The 19,012-nt window shown below is 60.2% G+C and overlaps 1 protein-coding gene across 11 annotated transcripts in view; it reads left to right on the top strand.

The window, feature by feature from the left end:
• The window catches only part of CROCC2 (ciliary rootlet coiled-coil, rootletin family member 2), a 62,292-nt gene that overhangs the window by 8,534 nt on the left and 34,746 nt on the right, over positions 1 to 19,012 (top strand). For all 11 annotated transcript variants that reach the window (XM_082689734.1, XM_082689736.1, XM_082689733.1 and 8 more), the window contains exons 2-15: positions 1,017 to 1,167; positions 2,188 to 2,336; positions 4,312 to 4,418; positions 5,777 to 5,942; positions 9,962 to 10,065; positions 10,560 to 10,787; positions 11,956 to 12,052; positions 12,149 to 12,229; positions 12,373 to 12,579; positions 12,884 to 13,095; positions 14,663 to 14,845; positions 15,317 to 15,461; positions 15,841 to 15,987; positions 16,209 to 16,451. In XM_082689734.1, the coding sequence (XP_082545860.1) occupies positions 1,017 to 1,167; positions 2,188 to 2,336; positions 4,312 to 4,418; positions 5,777 to 5,942; positions 9,962 to 10,065; positions 10,560 to 10,787; positions 11,956 to 12,052; positions 12,149 to 12,229; positions 12,373 to 12,579; positions 12,884 to 13,095; positions 14,663 to 14,845; positions 15,317 to 15,461; positions 15,841 to 15,987; positions 16,209 to 16,451 (2,220 nt within the window). The remainder of the gene's footprint in view (positions 1 to 1,016; positions 1,168 to 2,187; positions 2,337 to 4,311; positions 4,419 to 5,776; positions 5,943 to 9,961; positions 10,066 to 10,559; positions 10,788 to 11,955; positions 12,053 to 12,148; positions 12,230 to 12,372; positions 12,580 to 12,883; positions 13,096 to 14,662; positions 14,846 to 15,316; positions 15,462 to 15,840; positions 15,988 to 16,208; positions 16,452 to 19,012) is intronic.

Here is a 19,012-nt window from a genome sequence, read left to right as displayed (position 1 = left end):
CAAGGAGAGGGATCCTGAAAGCTAGAGGAGGGGTGAGTTTGAGCACATCTGGGACTGGGTAGGGGGTGACAGGAGGAGCCCGGTTTACAGCCCTGGAGAGTCACTGGGAGCAGACATCTGTCTCCAGGATCCCCTGAGAAGACTTACATGTCCAGAGAGGGTGCAGGCCCCTGGATGTCCTTCCCAGGGCCAGAGCTGCAGTTAGACCCGGCAAGAAGGGCCTGTCCGGCCTGGGGTTTGGAGGGCGACGCCCGTGGCCCTCCCCCAGCTCTGCTCACCTAATGAGGCAGAGAATCCCCAGGGCCAAAGCAATGCACCAGCAGAGCCCAGGGTCCCTCAGCCCCAGCCTCTGGGTATCCAGGACCCTAGGATTTCCTGCCTGCTTCCAGGCCTCCTGAGACCTCTCCCACAGCAGGTCAGCTACTCTGGACAGGCCAGGAAGGAAGGCTGTCATCACTCTCCTCCCATAGCCCCTCCCTTGGTTCCTGTCCTGCTCTCTCCCAGGGCCTCCTCGTGCCCTTCCTGGTGGGCAGGGAGGTGGATGGGTGGGTCTAGGTTCTTTCAAGTTGCCAGTCCCTCTCAGGAACCCCCACAGCCAAAGTGGTGAGACTGTGTGCCACAGGGGGGGTGCCAGATTGGGTCCCATAACCGAAGCAAGGGCAACTGCCTCCCAGTTTCTCTGGAGGGGCCCGGTATGAACACTCAGCCCGGCCCCCAAGGGATGGAGCAGGACCAGAGGGCAGGGCGCTCGTGAGCAGCTAGGCTAGGTGTCTCCTCCTGGCCCCCAGGGCTCAGGACACATCCCAGGCAGGCAGGGTGCTGTCCCACCCTGCAAGTAGAGAAACCAAGGCATGTACTCTGGGAGATAGCCTCAGGCAGTCCTCTCCAGGGCACTGCTGCTGGGGGCCGGGGAGCCCTGCGGTTGCCCCACTAACCCCAGTGAGCTTGTGGGAAGGTGTTTGGCAGCTGTCCAGGAGGCTGCCAGCTTCCAGTGTGTCTGCATGACTATTTTTCAGAGGCTGGAGGACACTGTCTTGAGTCCCATGGCCACCAGAGAAGCCCGGACACTGACCGTTCGTGGGGCAGGCTGGAGGGCTTTGCCCACGCCTCTGCCCGCCCGAATCCGTGAGATCGTGGCTGGCAGCCTGGGGGACGAACCACATCAAGGTGATGGACGGTGGTAGGGGTGACGACGGAGGTGAGGGTGGGCACCAGGGGAGCCACAGGGCCATCAGCTTCCTCACCTGCCCCATAGTGTCCCCCTCGGCTGGCCCCTCCAGGCCTGTCATCTTGTGGTGTGATGGGGCACAGAACCACACCCTCCCACAGGGGTCACCACAGGGGTCCTATGTCAAGACCCACAGTGTGTTTACCATGAAGCCACAAGGACTCTCCAGCGCTGCATTTCTGTTTGTGACACATTTGTGACCAGCCATCTGGATTTTATCGTATTTGTTTCATTAGATGAGTGAAAATCCTGAAGGTCAAAACCCAGGAAGCACAGACACTGAGCTAGTCCCCCCAGCCCACCCAGCCCTCTGCTCACCCAGCCCTCCCCCCATTCCCTGCTGCAAGAAGAGGCTTTGCAGCTGAGGGACTGGCCCCCAGATGGGTCCCCGCAGCAGGCCACCCAGCTGATCAGGCCACTTGGCCCTTACTAGTGCAAGTGACTCTCTCATTTGTGTGTCCTGAGACCCCTTTCTGTAGTCAGGGGCTATCCAGCCTCCTGACAGAACCAGTCACTCACAAAAGGTGTGTGCCAAGGAAGAAGAAAGCCCACTGTGTGCTTAGAAAAGCAGCTCACTATTCAGATGTGATTTGGTTACCCCAAATCAGTAGTTCTCACTGCTTCACAGGGGAAGGGGGTCCCCAGAGTCCAGGCCACTCCCACACCCTCCACTCTAATTGGTTTGGGACTGTGTTGGGGTTAGAGATGTGGATGAGAGGTAGGGCAGCCGTCGGTGTCTAGTCCTCCAGCAGGAGAGGGAGGGAGGCCTGGAGCATGAAGCCCACATACTCCAACCAGGGTCCCCAGGTCAGACCTGGGACCCTCCTGGACAAGCAGGGAAGACCAGCCGTGGGAGCCCAGTGAGGGGCCCAGAGGCCCACTGGACAGGGTGTGGTGGCTGAGGAGATAGGGGGACCCTGGTTCGGCCACCCAGGCTGACACTGGTGCTACCCGTCCAGGGACACAGGAGCCGCTGGCCATCGCGGCCCGTGTGCAAGAGGAGAACGAGCTCCTGCAGGAGGAGCTGTCCAGGCTGGAGAACCTGCTGACCCAGGCAGGCTCTGAGCAGGACGAGCTGGCCGGCAGGTACCATGCGCTCAGTGAGCGGGTAAGCGTGTATCTCGGGAATGTGGGCACAAGCAGAAGGCGGCAGCCTGGCCTGCGGCAGGGTGGTCACCTCCTGAGACTGGTGGTCAGAGGGCCGGGACCATTGTTGAGTCTTGGGACACAGTGACAGGGGATCTCAGCCACGGCACATCTAAACCAAACCCCAAGCCACAGATCGGAAAACAGGCTGGAGAGGGGAGGGTGAGAATAGGCGGGTGTCCAGGCCCCTCTTCCTCCTAGTGCTCCTCTCCCCTGGTCTCTGAAGTGTGGACTTGTGTCCTGGCTGCCTGGGGGCTTTGTGGGGGCAACCTGGTCATCCTGAGCCTTTGGCCCCAGTACCTCACTCTTGGGGTCTGCTAGGAATGGGCCCCATCCCTCAGACAGAGCCTGTAGAGAATTGGCTTTGCTCCCCTGACCTTTTCCTGACAATCAAGGTCACCACAGACCTCAGAGGACAGCTGTGACCAGGGGGTCCTCAGTCCTTGGTCCCCAGGGCACCTACAGTGCCTTCCACCGCAGCAAGAGGCCATGTGGTTATAAAGTGTGGGGTTGGGGGAGCTCCTGTTGTTCAGGTGCGAACCCATACTAGAAAGCTGAGGAAGCCTGCCAGGCCTGAGCCTCTTTCCAGGGTCTGCCCCTCCAAGCCCCATGGCTCCTGAGTGGGACTGGGCTAGGATGCCCGGTCCCCGTGTGGGGTGCTCAGGGCCTCCTATGCGTCTGGCCCACCCTACCCTTGCTGTCTTCAGAGTCCTCCTTGCACTACGTGGCAGGATAGATGACCCCACTTTCCTCAGAGCAGCCAGACTTGCCAAGGGCCGTGCTGCCTGCGTTGGAGCCGAGACTGAACCAGGGCTGGCCCTTCCGAGCATGACCAGTGACCCGTGCCAGCTACCCAAGGGCATCGACAGCCCCCACACTAAACACCCACTCTCCCTGCTGCCTCACCCCTACTGCACCCCTCAGGCAGGACCACGAGGGTCGGTGTCCTCATCCCTGTCAGGACCAGGAGGACATCAGCAAGCTCCAGCCCTCCGGGGCTGTCTGTGGCCTGGGCCCAGTTGTGGGGGTGGGGGACCTTCCTAGCACAGGGTGGGGAGATGTTGGGAACCGGGGGTAGGAAGAGAAGCCAGAAATCCTGCGGACAGATTAGTAAGCCTCATGAGTCAGAGCTGAACTCCCAGACCCCGCAGCTCAGCGCACATGGCCGGATCCCATGGGCGTCCGGCCTCCCCCTTGTGCAGGCGCCTGAAGGGGCCAGGCCTCCCCAGCGTCACCCCCGAGCAGATGGACAGGGTGGGGCGGGGGTCAGGGTGGCCAGTGTGCCTGCTCTTTGGGCACCCCCAGCCCCTGCCCAGGCCTCCAGCCTGCCTATTGGACCTGAGTTCCCCTCCCCAAACACCCCAAGTGTGCTCTGGGTCGGCACAGCTGGGGGCAACCCCTGGCACCTCCTGTTCCCCTTGGATCTCCAGGCTCCCCATCTGCTCAGGCCCCAGCAGGGAGCCAGGAAGGACACAGGCTCTGAGGCAGGCCTGGTCCAGCTCAGACGACCCCCCTCTCCACCAGGCCTGCGGGGGGACGAAGCCCACTTGTGGTGGTGGCCATGCTCCTGCTCACCTGCAAGAGGAGACAATGGGAACGCAGATTCCAGCACCGGGGTGGGGGAGGGGTGCAGATGCAGGGGTGGGACCCCTATCTTCAGCTCTCTCAATGGAGAGTGACCCCAATTCAGCTATCCTGCCCCTTACGAAACAGGCCCTGGAGACCCCTCCTCTGCCAGCCACAAACACTGGGCATAGGGTCAGAGGCGAATGCCTGTCCCTCGGCCCCCTTATGGGGAGGGGCCTGAGCCTCAGCAGGCCCCTGCTGGCAGCCTGAGGGACACCCCTTCTCCCACCTTGGGGAGGGCTTTACCCACAGCGGCCCTGCCTGGGGGCTGGGGAGCCACTGGCCAGGTGGGGGCTTCTGTTCCTCTCCAGCTACAGGCCCGCCTGGAGAGCATGGAAGTTCGGCTGCGGAGGTCGGAGCTGGAGCACAGCGTGGACCTGGAGGAGGCCTTGGGCCGTCTGGAGGCTGCTGAGCAGAGGTGAGTCGAGATGTGTGAGGCAGTCAAGGCTATTGGGAGCTAGGCCATCACCCCTAGAGGTGGCAGACCCCACTATGCCTTGGGGCCTTTGGCCAGTCTCTTCCTAAAGTGACTCCAAGTCAAATTTGCCTAGACATGTTGGCTGCAGGCCTCAGAGGCAGTGGAAGGAGTGGGCAGAGCAGGGTGGGGAGGGGTCCCACAGGCTGTGGCCTCAGGTGTGGGGTGCAGGTCCCACAGGTCTGAGGGTCTCACAGAACCTGTGCTCCTGAGCATGCCCCCTCCAGGCCCCTGATGACGCCAAGGCTAGTGCCCTGGCCCACTCTGCAGGCAGGCCCCTGAGCTAACTGTGGCCCCTGTTAGCGCAGCCAGTCCCCGAGCGCCCATGGGGGCTGCCCTCAAGACCCCCCTTCTTCACGTTCTGGTCCTACCTCCCAGGTCCCCTCGGCTGCATGGTCAGGGACCCCTCTGCTCACCAGCGGCCAGAGCTTGCCGTGCCCTACCCTCCCGGTGGTAACGCCAGCTCTCCAGAAGCAGCCCTGACCCCCAAGCTCCAGGACCCCGTTCCCAGAAGGGAAGGGCAGATCTCCACACTGCAGGGAAGACAGACAGGAGGGGTTACACCCCTGAGCCCAGCGGCAAATCCAGACCTGGGGGAGGTTAGAACATTTATGGAATACTTCCCGTTACTTGCTTCATCCTCAGGGACTCTGGAAATGGAAGGAAAGTGCTGAGAAGCATTTTGAAAACCAGTTTTCAAAAACAGCGGGGGAGGTGGGAGGGGTCACAGCCCAGGAGGAGAGGATGCCCAGGTTGCAAAGAGGAGCTCAGAAGGTCCCTTTTGTGGCCTTGCAGCCTGCCCGGAAGTGCTGGATCTCAGAGAGACACTCCAACCTACGCAGCCGGCTTCAGTGGAAAAAGAACCCGATTGGTCACAGGGGGGCTGCCCCCGTCCCAGGGCGTGTAGACTCCCTCTCTCCACTGCCCTGTGCCCTCCTCCCAGGCCTGGTGCCCTCAGCTCCCAGTGCCACGCCTCTCGTGTGTCTCAGGACTCACGGCCCCTGCGACGGAGCCAGCCACACTCATGGAGCACAGCCAGGAGTGCTCAGCACAGGAGGAGAGAGAGAGTAGGCATCTCAGAGATGGAGGAGGGTGCCGGGGGCACTCAGATACTGGCACCCTTTGGGGAGCCGTAGGGGACCCGTGGCAGGTGGTCTGTGCCTCTTAGGTGTGGCCTGGGGACCTTCACACCCGAGCTGGGTCAGCCGGGCCCAGGAAGCGTAGAGCTGGGCTCTCAGAGAGCCTTTCAAAGGAGAAGCCACTTGCCCACTGTCACGCTGCTGTGGTTTTGGCCCATCCAGGAGCACGGGGCTCTCCCAGGTGAACGCCCTTCTGCGGGAACAGCTGGAGCAGGTGAAGAAGGCCAACGACAGGCTGGCCGAGGAGCTGGCCAGAACGGCGGACGGCATGCTCCATCTTCGGGGCGAGCTGGAGCTGAGGGAGGCCCAGCGCTGGACTGGGAGACAGGTGCTCTCCCACTGTGCCCATGGGCGGGGGACAAGGGCTCCAGTGTTTGTGGCTGGTGGCAGGGAGGATGCAGAGGGGGCCGGGAGAGGGTGAATCGGTTCTCGCTGTGGTTACTCCTGGAAGGCAAGGCCACTGACCTCCTGCTACCCCATGTTCCCCACCCAGCTTGGCCACAGCAATCTACAGAGTGGGGGCACTGGAGGAGGGAGGCCCTCACTTGAGAATAGGCGGGACCTCAAGATCAGACTCGGAAAGTAGAATGAGGGCACAGGGTCCTGGCTCTTGCACAGCCTTCTCCATTCTTGAGAGAGAGGCCTGACTCTCTCTCTCAAGGCCTGACTCCTGCTTGGACTGCAGGGTGGGGGATGCTCAGAGGAGTCAGGAGCCACGCCATTGCTCCTAGCCCACGGCCAGTGCCAGTAGGGCCCTCCCAGGGCTTGCCTGATCACAGTCTTCTGAGCCCTAAGCCCTGCAGGGGTTCAGGACACAATGCCCCAGGCCACAGCCTCAGGGTTGTTCTCTAACAGCAAGACCCCTGGTGTGAGCTGGGGGAGATGCTTGGGAAAGATGAAACCCCACTCTCCTCCCTGGTCCAGGTCTTCCCATGGCTAGGCTGTGGCCCCTGAGTGAAAAGAGGCATTCACACCTCTGCTCTGGTCTGTCCTTGGACACAGTCCTCTGAAAGGGGCCCAGCCTGGGGCAAGGTGGGCCTCCGCAGCTGTGGTCATCCCTAAGGGAGGGTCAGGTATCCCCATGGCCTTCCTACTGTCCTCTCCAGACGCCACTGGCAGGATTCTTCTCAGACACCACCTGGAAAATGCTTCCAGGTGAAAGCCAAAGCCAAGGGAGTCCAGTGTTCCTGGGCCCCAGGCTGACCCCACACAGATGTCCCTCAGAAGAGCTCACCTCATGGGGCCGTCCTACACTGTCCAACCAGCGTCAGGCGGAAAGGACGGCTGTCTGGGCCCCCGCAGGCCCGGGCCACAGCTGCCACACAGGAGGGCTTATCCCCTGTGCCCAGCCGTCTGTGGCTGTTGTTCCATGGAAGGCTAGGTAGACCTCCTGCTGCGTGGACGGGGAGGAGCAATAGAGGGAGAGTGTGCCTTTACACGTGTCACTGAGAGGGCCTTGTCAGTCACCACAGGGTTGTGGCTGACAGCAGGGCTCCTGCATGTGGCAGGAGGCCTGTGAGAGGCAGCCCCACGTCCCTGCTTCCACCTCTTCCTGCGGCTGGACTTGGGCCCATCGAGCGGAGATGAATGTCCTAGAAGACAGGTCTCTAGTTCAGCTTGGACTGGCAGGTCGAGGGTCTTCATCTCCCCCCTCGAAGTCTTGCTGGTCAGCAGGTGTTCTCTCTCGGTATTTTAAAGACCCTTTCTTTGTCCTCTGGCAGGAGGTTGGCCCCCAGGGCCTTTGATGGTATCTGTCCTCCCACCTGGCAGCTTTAAGATCCTGGCTTTGACTTTGTGGTCCTGTGGTTTTACTAGGGTGTGTCTCTGCAGACTTCTCTCTGTTTATTCTGCTTCGGACTCATCTGCTGTGTCTTTGTTACTTTCGGAAAGCAGCCCTCGCATCTCTGAGTGTTGCCTGTGCGCATCCTCGCTCCTCCCGACTCCAAGCAGACCCACTGCTCTCAGGACCCCCGACTCCCTCAGCCTTCTGATCCTGGCATGTCTTCTTTGTGTTTGTAATCGAGACAATGTCTTCAAATACACCTACCTGGTCAGCATGTCTGTCTCTGGTGTCCAAGCACTGTCAATCCCTGTCTGCTTTGTTTAAATTCCAAATATCCTGGTTTTTATCTTTAAGAATTCTGGTTGATTCTTTCCCAATATCTTACTCTTAACTCACATGTTCAAGCCTCTTGTTTACTTGCTGAGGCATCCTGAAAATAGGTATGTTCTCCATTGTGTTTGATGTTCCAACATCTCAAGTTCCTTAAGGTCTGATTCTATTGTTTCTTCTGGCTCTTGACCATAGTGCTCTGTTTCCTTGTGTCTTTAGAGATTTTTTTTTTGTTTTTAAATTTTAAACCAAGAGCTGTTTATTTTTCTTAGAACTTTGTGAAAGTTCTTTGGAACCTGGAAAGGAGGTGGCATCTTTCAGAAGGGATTTTTTTTGCTTCTGACAGGTGCGTAGGGGCCCAGTCTTTGGGGCCCAGTGAAGTAAATTTTCAGCCTGAGTCCTTTTTAAACCCCAGGTTGTATGAATTCAGACTGAAAACTGCATATAGGCTGACTTGGGACCCCATATCCACAGGGAAGATACTTTTACTCCGCATCTTACCATCAGGCTGCTGTCACAGAACCACAGACTGGAACTTATGTCTTGCTAACATTAATTCTCACAGTTCTAGAGACAGGAAGTCCGAGGTCAAGGTGTGAGGCCATTCAGCGTGCAGACAGGGGACAGCTCCTTCTCACTATGAACACACACAAACCCACGCACAGTGGAGGGGGCAAGAGAGCTCCCCAGGGCCCCTTTCACAAGGGCACTAACTCCATCATGAGGGTGGAAGCTGAAGGCCCCACCCCAACCCCGTCCCACTGGGGATTAGGTTTCAACATTCAGATTTTAGGGCATGCAGACATTCCATCCACGGTACCTCCTTACAGCACCCTGCAGGCAGGGCTGTGCGTGTGCTCGTGTGTGTATGTGGGCGCATGGGTTCTGGTCAGTCCTTGCTGGCACCCCAATTTGGAAAGCAGCTTTGAGATCTCACTCCTGAGTGTGGGCAGACTCCCCCTTTGGAGGGGCCCCAGGCTTCTCTCGCCACCCCTGGAGCGCTGTGGTCAAGGAAACGTGTTTGAGTTACTGAGCTTGGCAGGAGGTTGCCTGTGCTGCTCTCGCGCTCCTGACCTCGCTGGTTCCTGGCGTGACTGTTCCTCCCCACATCGGCCAGCCCGGCCTTGCATTCCGGAAGCTGTGAAGTCTGGAATCTAACATAGTTAATTGAAGTTCCTGGGCAGCCAGGCCAGGCATCTGCTCCTCCAGGGGGCAGGTCTAATCCCTGCTCTTTGATGATCACGATGGGGGGCCGGTGGAGCAGGGCAAGCACACAGAGGACTTGGGGGCACACAGCCAAGTGTTCCTGGGCTCAGTGGGGGGGGGGGCTGGGATGTGGGATCAGGACAGGCGATGGCAAAGCCTTCATGAAGGAGAGAGGGTGTGTGTGTCCTGAGAGCTGGAGGAAGTGAAGGCGCTTTGTTGGAAAGCAGCATTCCAGGGGCGCCTATAATAAGCAGGGAGGGCAGAGGGAGCGCGGGGGCAGCTCTGGGCACGTGCTGAGCCCGCTGGGAGCGCAGGAGGTCAGCACTCAGGGCACAGCTGAGTTTGGGGCCAGGGAAGGTGGTGTGGAGACTCAGGACCCCTGGGCTTCAGCTCCGTTCCCTGGAAGGCAGACACCACTGGACGTACATGGCTCCATCCCGTTACGGCCCCCAGCTCTGTCCCCTCTCCCACCCCTACAGTCCTGCAGTGGCTTCCTGCTTCCCCATTACTGCCCCAATTCACTTAGCCCTGTCTCAGTGGGCAGCTTCTCCAACTTCCCCTCTGTGAGCTCCAAGTGGTAGAGGCTTCTGGGTCCCTGGCACCTTCGAGGACCAAGCCCCACAGCTGGACATGTTATGGCTCCCCCAGAGCTGCTCTCTTGGTGCTGGGGGAGGAAGGGAAGCTCCCCTCCCTGCACTGGGGGAAGGAGGTGACCCAATTGCGGAGGGCTGCAGGGAGACCAGGCTGGGTGAGTCCTGGTCCCGGGCAGGACCCAGCTATAGTCACCTGCCCAGGCCCAGGTCCTCAGGGTGGGGGAGTGAGCACCATACCCTGGGAAGCAAGGGATTTGCATTATTTGAGAAGGTAAGCCCATGGGAAAGGGAGATGCAGGACTACAGCAGCGCTGGGTCTGCTCCCTGCCGTGGCTGCCAACCCAGCTTGGCATCTGGAAGAGGGGCTTGTGGGGAGGGGTTGCAGGGCTCCTCACGCCAACCACTCCTGAAGCAGACCCAGCCTCTTGTTTTCAGAGCACACGCACACGCTCAGGGGGGCCCCAGGAACTCCTCCCCCTGTGGAGACAGGTCACCGCGCTCCGCATACAGCTGGCTGAACTGCGTGCGACCACAGAGAGGTACGGGCACTGGGCCCACCAGGGTGGGGGACATGGGGCATCAGGTTGACCTTGTGGGTGCAGAGGAATGGACAAGAGAGGTGGGCGATAGGGGAGAAGCACAGACAGAGTGAGGTAGGCAGAGGTGCAAGGGGAGAGAAGGCAAGGGGCAGGCCGGCTGGGAGATGCTGCAGAGAGGGTATCCCTAGGCAGAGGGTTAGGGCCCCTCAGATCCCTCTGCTCTGGGATCCTTGACGTGCATATCAGCAGGAGACAGGCTCAGCAGGTCAGAGAGGCCGTCCCATCTGGCCTGGCCTGGCCTAGCCGCCCCGCTCCCCTTCCCTGGCTGGGATGTGGCCACAATCCAGGCCTCGTGCTGGGGGCTTCTGAGGATGTCAGGGGAGAGGTCTGCTATGGGCAGAAAGAAGGGCCCACATGACTGGCTCCTGCCCATCTGGGCGGCTCATGACCTTGGGTCCTGAGGCTCAGCTGGGGGTGCCGCCCTTGCCTCGCAGGGGTCTCACGGACATGCGAGCAGAGGCAGCTAGGACGGCCTGGCGCCTGCAAACGGCCTGCCTGAACCTTGACTCCCACCTGCGGCTGTCTGCTGGCAGCGGGCCAGGCAGCCTGGAGCCAGGGGCCCAGCAGGCTGCACGGCTGGAGCGGCAGCTACGGGACAAGGTGCGGGAGATGCTCCAGCTGCAGGGCCTCTGGGACGCAGAGAAGGTGGCGCTCCAGGCGAGGTGGGTGCTGGGGGCAGCAGGCTTGGAGGTGGGACACCTACCCCTCCCCACCTTGAGCAGCAGCAAGTCCAAGGCTCACGCACATGGCCCGTGCTGCTTCCCCTCCTGACCCGCACCCAGTACTCCCACATCAGGGCACCTCGCACGCTGCTGGCACCAGAGGGATGGTCCCCAAGGTGAGCTCCTGCATCCCGAACCATGCCCCAGAGGCCGAGCTGGAACACCCGAGCTTTGAGGGTTTCAGGGAATGTGGCAGGGGCACATCTGGACTGTGTCCTCCTGGCTGGCTCCCAGAAGGGACATCTCCGGCAGAGAACACATCCCTGCAGAGGTGGGCACCCGCTTGGAGGTAGAGCATTTAAGAAGCTGAGGGAGACAGAGGGGCCCAGGTATACTCCTGGTGCAGAAGAGACCAGGGCCTCTCCTGGGGGTCTGAGAGCAAGCCCACGAGGTTTTGGACACAGAGCTACATCAGCAGCTCAGAAATTTCAGGAGAGCAGCTCCAGCAGACAGTGGGGAGGCAATGCCCCAGGGGAGGCCTAACCTGCTGAATCCAAGCTCAGTTCCTCTCAGAACCGAGGACCGCCTGGCCACAGACCCTGCAGGCCTGCCCTCAGGGAGCCAGCTGAGTCCAAGAACCCCAGACCAGCCCCAAAGGAGCATGGTAGCCCAGTGCAGCCTGCAGCGGCTGTACCCCAGGACCTGCACCAAAGATGCAGGGCCATGGGAAGAGGGACTCCTCTGGGGGACCACCTCTGAGAAGGAGGTGGCTCCTGGGAAGGAAGGGATAGTGACATAACTTGTTAGACTTTCGGTGGCTGAGGTGCTCCCGGCAGAGGAAGCAGCTGGACCAACGGTCATAAGGACGGGGCATGGCCTCAGGGGGCCACTGGCTATGATGCTGGAGAGCCAGTCATGGTCTCGGTGGGGGCCTGGAATGCTGAACTCTGATTCTGCAGAGACTGCAGGGGCCACTGATGGTTCTGGAGCAGATGAGAAGTTCCTGCCCAGACAAGGGACCAAGGCCAACTCGCCCAAAGCCGGGGTGTAGGCTGCACCACAGGGGAGTCTGGACACAGCCTACACATCTGGGGGCGCCCCCGTGTCCACATGCTGGGCTTTGTTCTCTGCTCCGACAACCCTTTCCCCAGCCCCACCTTTTCTCCAGACTCTCCGAGCAGACCCTGCTGGTGGAGAAGCTCACAGAGGAAAACTCAAAGAAGGAGACCACCATCTCTTCCCTCAGGACACAGGTTCAGAAGCTGGTGCGCAGGGCTGGGAAAGCGGCTCTCTGCGGGGGGCCAGCCCAGGGTGGGGGTGCGGGCCCAACCCTGCTGAGGCAGCTGCTCTGGCCATGGCAGGCCCGGAGCCCTGGAGCCCAGCTGGATGCCTTGGAGGAGGAAGTTCAGTCCCTGCAGCACGTTCTAAAGAGCATCACAGAGGTGCAGGCCCTCGGTCCTTCCCACGGGAGAGCAGCTGAGGCACTGGGGTCCTGAGGACTGACCACTCACGGGATCTGGAGGGTCCCCACGTGGCCATAGCCCTGAGCTCCCTACCTCCGTCCTCTCCTCTCCGCACCCTGAAGGTGGCCCAGGCGGATGCCGGGGGCCCAGAGCTGGCACGGAGCGGCGGGACGGGCACCGAGGAGGCACGGGGCCAGCAGGGGTGGCCCGCACGCTCTGCGTCCCCCTACCGGGGCATGTCCCCACTGCGGGCCCACCCCCTGGACACCCCGGAGCCTGCACTGCAGGCTGTGCAGAGAGCCATTGAGAGACGGCAGCGACTAGAACAGGTGGGCACCCACGGCCCACAGGGGCAAAGCTGTGCCCGGATCCCCACCAGGGCCAAAGTGCCATTACAGGCCTGCTGTGGCTCCCCCAGAGCTGGATCCCTGGGGGCCACAGGAAGGGCAGCCTGGGTGCCAGCACAGGGAGCTGGGGGCCTTTAAGAAGGAAGTGGCTCCAGGGAAGGGTCTGGACACAGTCGGTGCATCTTCGAGGCCAGGGAGGTTTGGCTCTGGTCCTGAGGGCATCCTTCTGGGGAGAGTCTGGTCAAGGGTCAGCGAGGGGCTCACGCCGCACCCCCGTCCCGGGCAGGAGCTGTGCCTGCAGCTGGAGTTGTCACAGGCGGTGGCCACCAGGCTCCGGGAGCAGCTGTCCGAGAGCCAGCAGGAGCTGCAGGCCTCCAGGAGGCTCCTCCAGGAGCGGGCGCAAGAGCAGGGGCGGGAGCGTGAGGACCTCCTGCACCAGCTAGAGATGCAGAGCCGGGAGGCACAGCACTGCCAGGCAACCAGCGAGCTCCTGCGAAGGTGATGGGAGGGCTGAGTGGGGCAGGGCAGGCAATGCCAGCCCAGGGGTGCTGCCAGCAGGAGGGAAAGAGGGGGCCCCACCTCCAGGACCAAAACTGCTCCTGGCGAGGCCCCCTCCCTTGTCCCCTCAGCCCCAGGGCCACCCACCTGCTCTGAGTCTCCTTGCCCTCAGCTGGGCCCACCTAGGTAGGCTGCCTCTGCCCAGGACTTACCTTCCCAAAGCCCGGACTCAGCGTATGCCCTGCCCCCCTCAGACTGCCTCTGTGCTCCACTTCCACACTCTCTCCCGCTTCACGCCTCCCGCCTCCTGTCTGACTCCCAGGACTCCTCCCAAGGGTCTGTCCATTCTTCAGAAATGGTTCATAAATCCCCCCGAACTCCCTTCCCTCCACATGCATTGGGGTCACTTGAGAACCCTCCTGGATCTAGCGACCTATGGTACAGTTCGCCAAGAGGCTTTCTGGAGGTTTCTGTGGGCATCTTACTGCCCTGGGATTGGTGGGATTTGGGAAGTACAGGACAAGACTCTCCTGGGACACCTAGTCCTGAGTGAGGGGCTAGGTGGGACTTCTCAAAGCCACAGGCTTCCTGAGCTGGGATGTGGGAGGCCAGCAGGATTGGGCTGGAGGAACAGGGCACTTGCCCGGAAAGACAAGGGCAGAGGAGCTCAGCCTGACATGGGGTGTGACACGGAGTGGTGGAGGAGGAGGGTACCTGGAGGGCCGAAGCTTTCCTCTGACGAGGGGAGGCCTTCCCGGGGGCAGACAGGAGCCAAGGTGGGGGAACACAGAGCCTTGCAATGAGCAGGGTGAGGCTGAGGGACCCTCTCCCCATGGAGCAGAGGGCAGTGGGGCCAGGCGGCTATTAGCAGGGGGCACTGCCTCCTACACCCATGGCTTAGAAGCACTGGTCTGGCTGCTAGGGGGCAAGCTGCAGCATCCAGACAGGGGGTCCTGCGTGGGTGGGCACCTGAGCGTGTGGGGCAGAGGGGCCAGATCCCACGGGCACTGGGGAAAGGGAGGCTTCGGGACTGGGTGCTCCAGGGGCCAGAGCCCGAGGGGGAGCAGCTGAGGTCCAGATTCCTGGCTGAGGGGTGGCATGCTGAGAGGAACCCAGGGTGGGTCAGCCTGTGAGCACGGCTTTGCACAAGGCTGCTACACCTCCAGGGCCCGGGGCTCCTGTGGGACAAGGTGAACAGGGTGTCAGCAGACGAGCAGTCCCTTCCTTCCCGCTGAGCTCTGCAAGGACTAGCTGAACTTGGCCTTTGTGTGGCAGAGAGCTGAGCTCGGCACACACCAGGGAGCAGGACCCTTGAGTGCTTTCAGGGCTCAGAGAAGACCTCCAGGAGGGGACCGGCCTGTCAGAGCCGGAGCTGGTTGGGTCTCTTCTGTCCCCCATCATGCTTCCTCAGCGTGCTGCCCTCAGTGGCCCCCTGGCCTGGCGTCCTGGCCCTGCCATGCTCCTGGGACTCCCCTAAGTTTGACTCTACCTAGGGGACGTCCCTCGGCTCCCCTTCCCCAGATCCAGTCCTGGGGCTGCCCCAACCTTCCGCCTCCCCTGCCACCAGAGAGAAAAGGGCTCTGGAGACTGCGGTGGACGAGATGAGGGGGAAGGCGGCCATTTCAGACGCAGAGAAGCAGAGGCTGGAGGCCCAGACCGAGGAGCTGCAGAGGGGCCTCCTGCTGTGGGCAGAGCGGAAGGAAGAGCTGATGCAGCAGGCCGAGCGGGGCCGCAGGGAGCTAGAGACCAGGTGTGCCGGGCAGAGTGGCTGCCACACCTCTCAGCCTCTGTGTCCCCAGCCACAAAGAGGGCCATGTCCTCACCAGGCTGGGAGTGGGGGCACCTGATGGGACAGCAGCGGCAAAGGGTTCTCCAGATTCCCCCAAGCTGGGCATCACCCACACCCCCTCACCCCTGCTCCAACCTCCCAGCAAGGTCTACTCCCTACCCCCAGGACCAGAGTGCGCTGTGAGTGCACACACACACACACAAACACACACACACACACACTCCTCACCCAGGGCTGTCAAGGTATGGACCAAGACCACCCACCCAGGCCTGAAACAGGACTAATGAGTTTCTGGGCCCTGCAAGGCCGTGCATGCTCCTCTGGGGCTCCCTGGGCTCGGAGGGATCTGCAGGTCATCATCCTGCCCATTGTGGCCCCTTCCTTGCCCTGAGGTAACCTCACAGTCTCTGTCTTCTGGTTCCTGGACCGCAGTCAAGGGCGCCTGGAGCAGCTGGAGGAGAAGGTCTCGGGGCTCAGGAAGGAGCTGGTGTCAGCCCAGGAGGCACTGAACTCAGCCCGGCTACAGAGGGATGTTCTGGAGAGCGAGAGGGAGGGCCTGCGCAAAGCCCTGGCACGGGTACCCGCCCTGCCCGCTCTCCCCCACTGTCTACGCTGGCCTGCCCCCTCCCACTCACTTGTCTTCTCACCCTCCAGGGCCCTCAGTCCATCACCAGAGTTCCCAAAGCCACCAACAGCCTCCTGGGTCCCCAGCTGGTGGGCGCAGGCCTGTCCTGCCTGGCCACTGGCCACACCTGCCTCTCCGTGCATCTCATGGGGCTACCCCACCACATCTGGCTGCAGCCTGAGGACCCAGGGGGCCAGTGCCCACCTCAGAGGCCTCGACACCCTGTCCTGCCCAGAGCTCCCTCCCCTCCTGGCACCACAGCTCCACCTGGGCAGAAGGTCTGCTTGCAGATCTGAAGTCTCATCAGAGTGGCTGCGCTGTTCCCCTATAGGCCGAGTCCAGCAGCACTGACCTGGAACTGCTTGTGACCCGGCTGAAGTCAGAGGGAGCAGAGCAAAGGGACTCCCTGGCCAGGATGGCGGCCCTGACGGAGGCACTGGCTCACGACAAAGGCAACCTGAGCCACCTGGTCCTGCAGGTGAGAAGCAAGCCCCCCACCCCCTGCCATCTCCTCCCCTTCTCCATTCCTGCCAAGAGAGCAGGGGTCCGGAGAGGAGGCATACTGGGGTACAGGAGACTGCCAGGTCCCGCACAGGCCAGGCGGGGTGCTCAGCCCACAGGACTGAGGGTGCTGGCATATGGAACACATCTGCCTCCCTGCCTGCAACCCCCCTCACCACCCCCCTGCCACCATGGCAGCTGGAGCAGGAACGGGACCAGCTGCGGGAGCAGCAGAAGGCACTGGAGCGGGAGCAGGCCAGAGCGCAGGAGCGGCTGGTACGGGCGGAGCAGCAGCTGGAGCTGATGCAGACGGAGCGCGGGGGCCTGCAGCGGGCCTGCGGGCGCCTGGAGCAGCAGCTGGAGCAGCAGCTAGAGCAGCAGCTGGGGCAGGTTGCCCGCTTCCAGCAGCAGAAGGCCCAGCTGCAGGAGCAGGTGGACCAGGTGAGGTGTCCGCCAGGCTCCCAGGCCCCACTCCCACCCAGCAGGGCTGCCCTGCCCGGCTCTCTGGGGCATGGAAGGCCACAGGTCACCTTTTTAAAGCCACACTGGCTCAGGATGGTTGCTGACGTGCCTTCTGCCACCAAAGCTAACCGCTAACCACTGTGGCCAGACTCAAAGTCTGCTCTGACACTGGCTTCCCGGTGCGGGGGTCGGGGGTTGGTGGGGAGGAGATGGGGGGCGTGATATGCAGAGAATCTGTACGTGGAGCCTGTCCCCCGTGTCCAGGGCCTGTCCTAGAACTCCCTCCGAGGACCGAAAGTCTCTGTCTCGTGACTTCCACACACTTGGGGGTCAGGAGTGTCACTGCTTCCTCCTCTGTCCTATTTCTCTCCTCCCTGGACCTCTCTGTGCTCGCTGTTCTGTCTCAGTCTTTGCTCATGTGTTCATTCCCCCACTCTCCCCAGACCTCGGCCTTTGGAGGAAGGCAGGCTATGTGGGGAGTGACCCTGGAGCACTTTGCTTTCCTCCAATCCCAGCCTGTTGCCCCATGTGGAACGTTGCGCCCATAGTCTTGGGCACCTGGGGCCACCAGCTGTCTTGGGTGCTCTGGGACTCAGCTCCCAGTCCTTCTGTCCCTCGGGCTCTGTCCCATCCTTTCCAGCCCGTCTCTTCCCTCCTCCTGTCACTGGAGTGTGATTTGCACTCACGAGCCACCGCGCAAGTCCACGAGTTATGACCACTGCATGCACGGCATGGCTGGCACCGAGGAGAGGAGGATGGTCTCCCCAGGGCCTCAGGTCTACCCCGCCCCAGGCAGTCTCTGTGCCACGCACCCCACCCATGCACGGTTTCGCCTGTCCGAGAGCTTCTGGTAAAGGGAGCCGCAGAGCTGGGGCCATGTCTCCGCACAATGTCAGGGAGTGCCATCGCATTTAGTCGTGGTGACCAGGGTTTTGACTGCCTGGTAACACTTCACATAGAAATAAACCACATTCACTTTCCCATTTCCTGGCCTCTGGGCATTTGGGCTCTTTGCAGTCTGGGTTTTGATGCACAAGGCGGCCATGGACATAAGTGTATGAGTTGCAAACATGTATAGGGAGGGGAATGTGGCCGTTGGGTAGGTGGGTGTCAAACCGAATAAGAAACGGGCCAGTGATTTTCTGAACTGGTTGCATTGCTTTCTCCACTGCCAGCAACGGACCTGTGGGGGGCGGGGCGGGCTTTCAGTGGCTTCGCAGCCTCGTCCACACTTAGCATCACCCATTTCTGCTTTTCAGCTCTTCTGTGTGTGTGTGTGTGTGAAGTTATATACCATGGTGGTTTGAACTGACATGTCCTAGATAACAGATGATCTGAGCACATGTTCTTATGCTTGCTGGAAGGTTGCATACCGTATTTTGTCAAGTGTCTGTTCAACTTTTGTGCCTGTTCTTACTGGGTGTTTGGTTATGGACATATAAGAACTTTTGATGTATCTTGAACGCGAGTGCCTTGTCAGATGTACCTGGAATAGTTTACTCACCTTTGTGACTTGCCTAGACATTTTCTTACTGTTGTTTTTAACTTTGGTAAAATCTAATTTGCCAAGTTTAAAAAAATGTGTGGTTAGCATTTCTTAGGTACTGTCTCAGACACTTTTATGTAGCCCAAGGACAACCAAATGCTCGCCTGTGTCTTCACCCAACTCTAACATAGGGGTCTGTGAGTATGGCAATGGTTCTCCAAGTGTGCTTCCTAGGGAAGCAGCAGCAGCACCTGGGAATAAGGTAGAAATGCAGATTCTCAAAATGCCCTGCTCAAAACCGACTGAGCCAGAAACTGCAGGGTTGGCAGCAGAAATCTGGATTGTAAGGAGACTTCCAGGTGATTCTGATGCCCCCAAAATGCGTGAGCCCCTGGAGTGTCATGTAAAGTAAGACCTGCAGTCCGTTATTTTTCATACAAATGCCCAGCTGTCCCGGCACCAGTTTTTAAAGACTGTCCTTTCTCCCCTGAATTACCTTAGTGACTTGTTGAAAGTAAATTGAACATATGTCTGCACCTAGAGGCACAGATCAGATTGTTGACCTGTGCAATCTGCTCATTCTTTCCTCCAGACCACACAGTCTTGGTTACTGTACTTCTCAATAAAGCTTGAAATTAAGTAGCGTGGGTCCTCCAATCTTATTCTTCTTTTTCTTTTTAAGATTTTACTTACTTATTTGAGAAAGAGAGAGAGATAGCAAGAGAGAGCACAGTTGGGGCAATAGGCAGAGGGAGAGGGAGAAGCAGACCCCCCGCTGAGCAGGGACACCCCCCCCCCAAAAACAGGACCCGATCCTAGGAACCTGGGATCATGACCTGAGCCAAAAGCAGATGCTTAACCAGCTGAGCCCTCCAGGCACAACTTTACTCTTCTTTTTCAAAATGGCTTTTGACTGTCCTAAATTTTTCACATATCCATGTGATACATTTCAGAATCAGCTTGCAAATTTCTGTCATTCCCCGCTCCCCCCACCCCCATAAAGCTTGCTAGAACCTCGATTAAGATTGTGCTGACTTTACAGGTCAATTTCAGA

This window comes from Mustela nivalis, assembly GCF_964662115.1.
Source record: "Mustela nivalis genome assembly, chromosome: 11".
Lineage (NCBI taxonomy): Eukaryota > Metazoa > Chordata > Mammalia > Carnivora > Mustelidae > Mustela > Mustela nivalis.
This window is presented reverse-complemented; position numbering and strand designations above follow the sequence as displayed.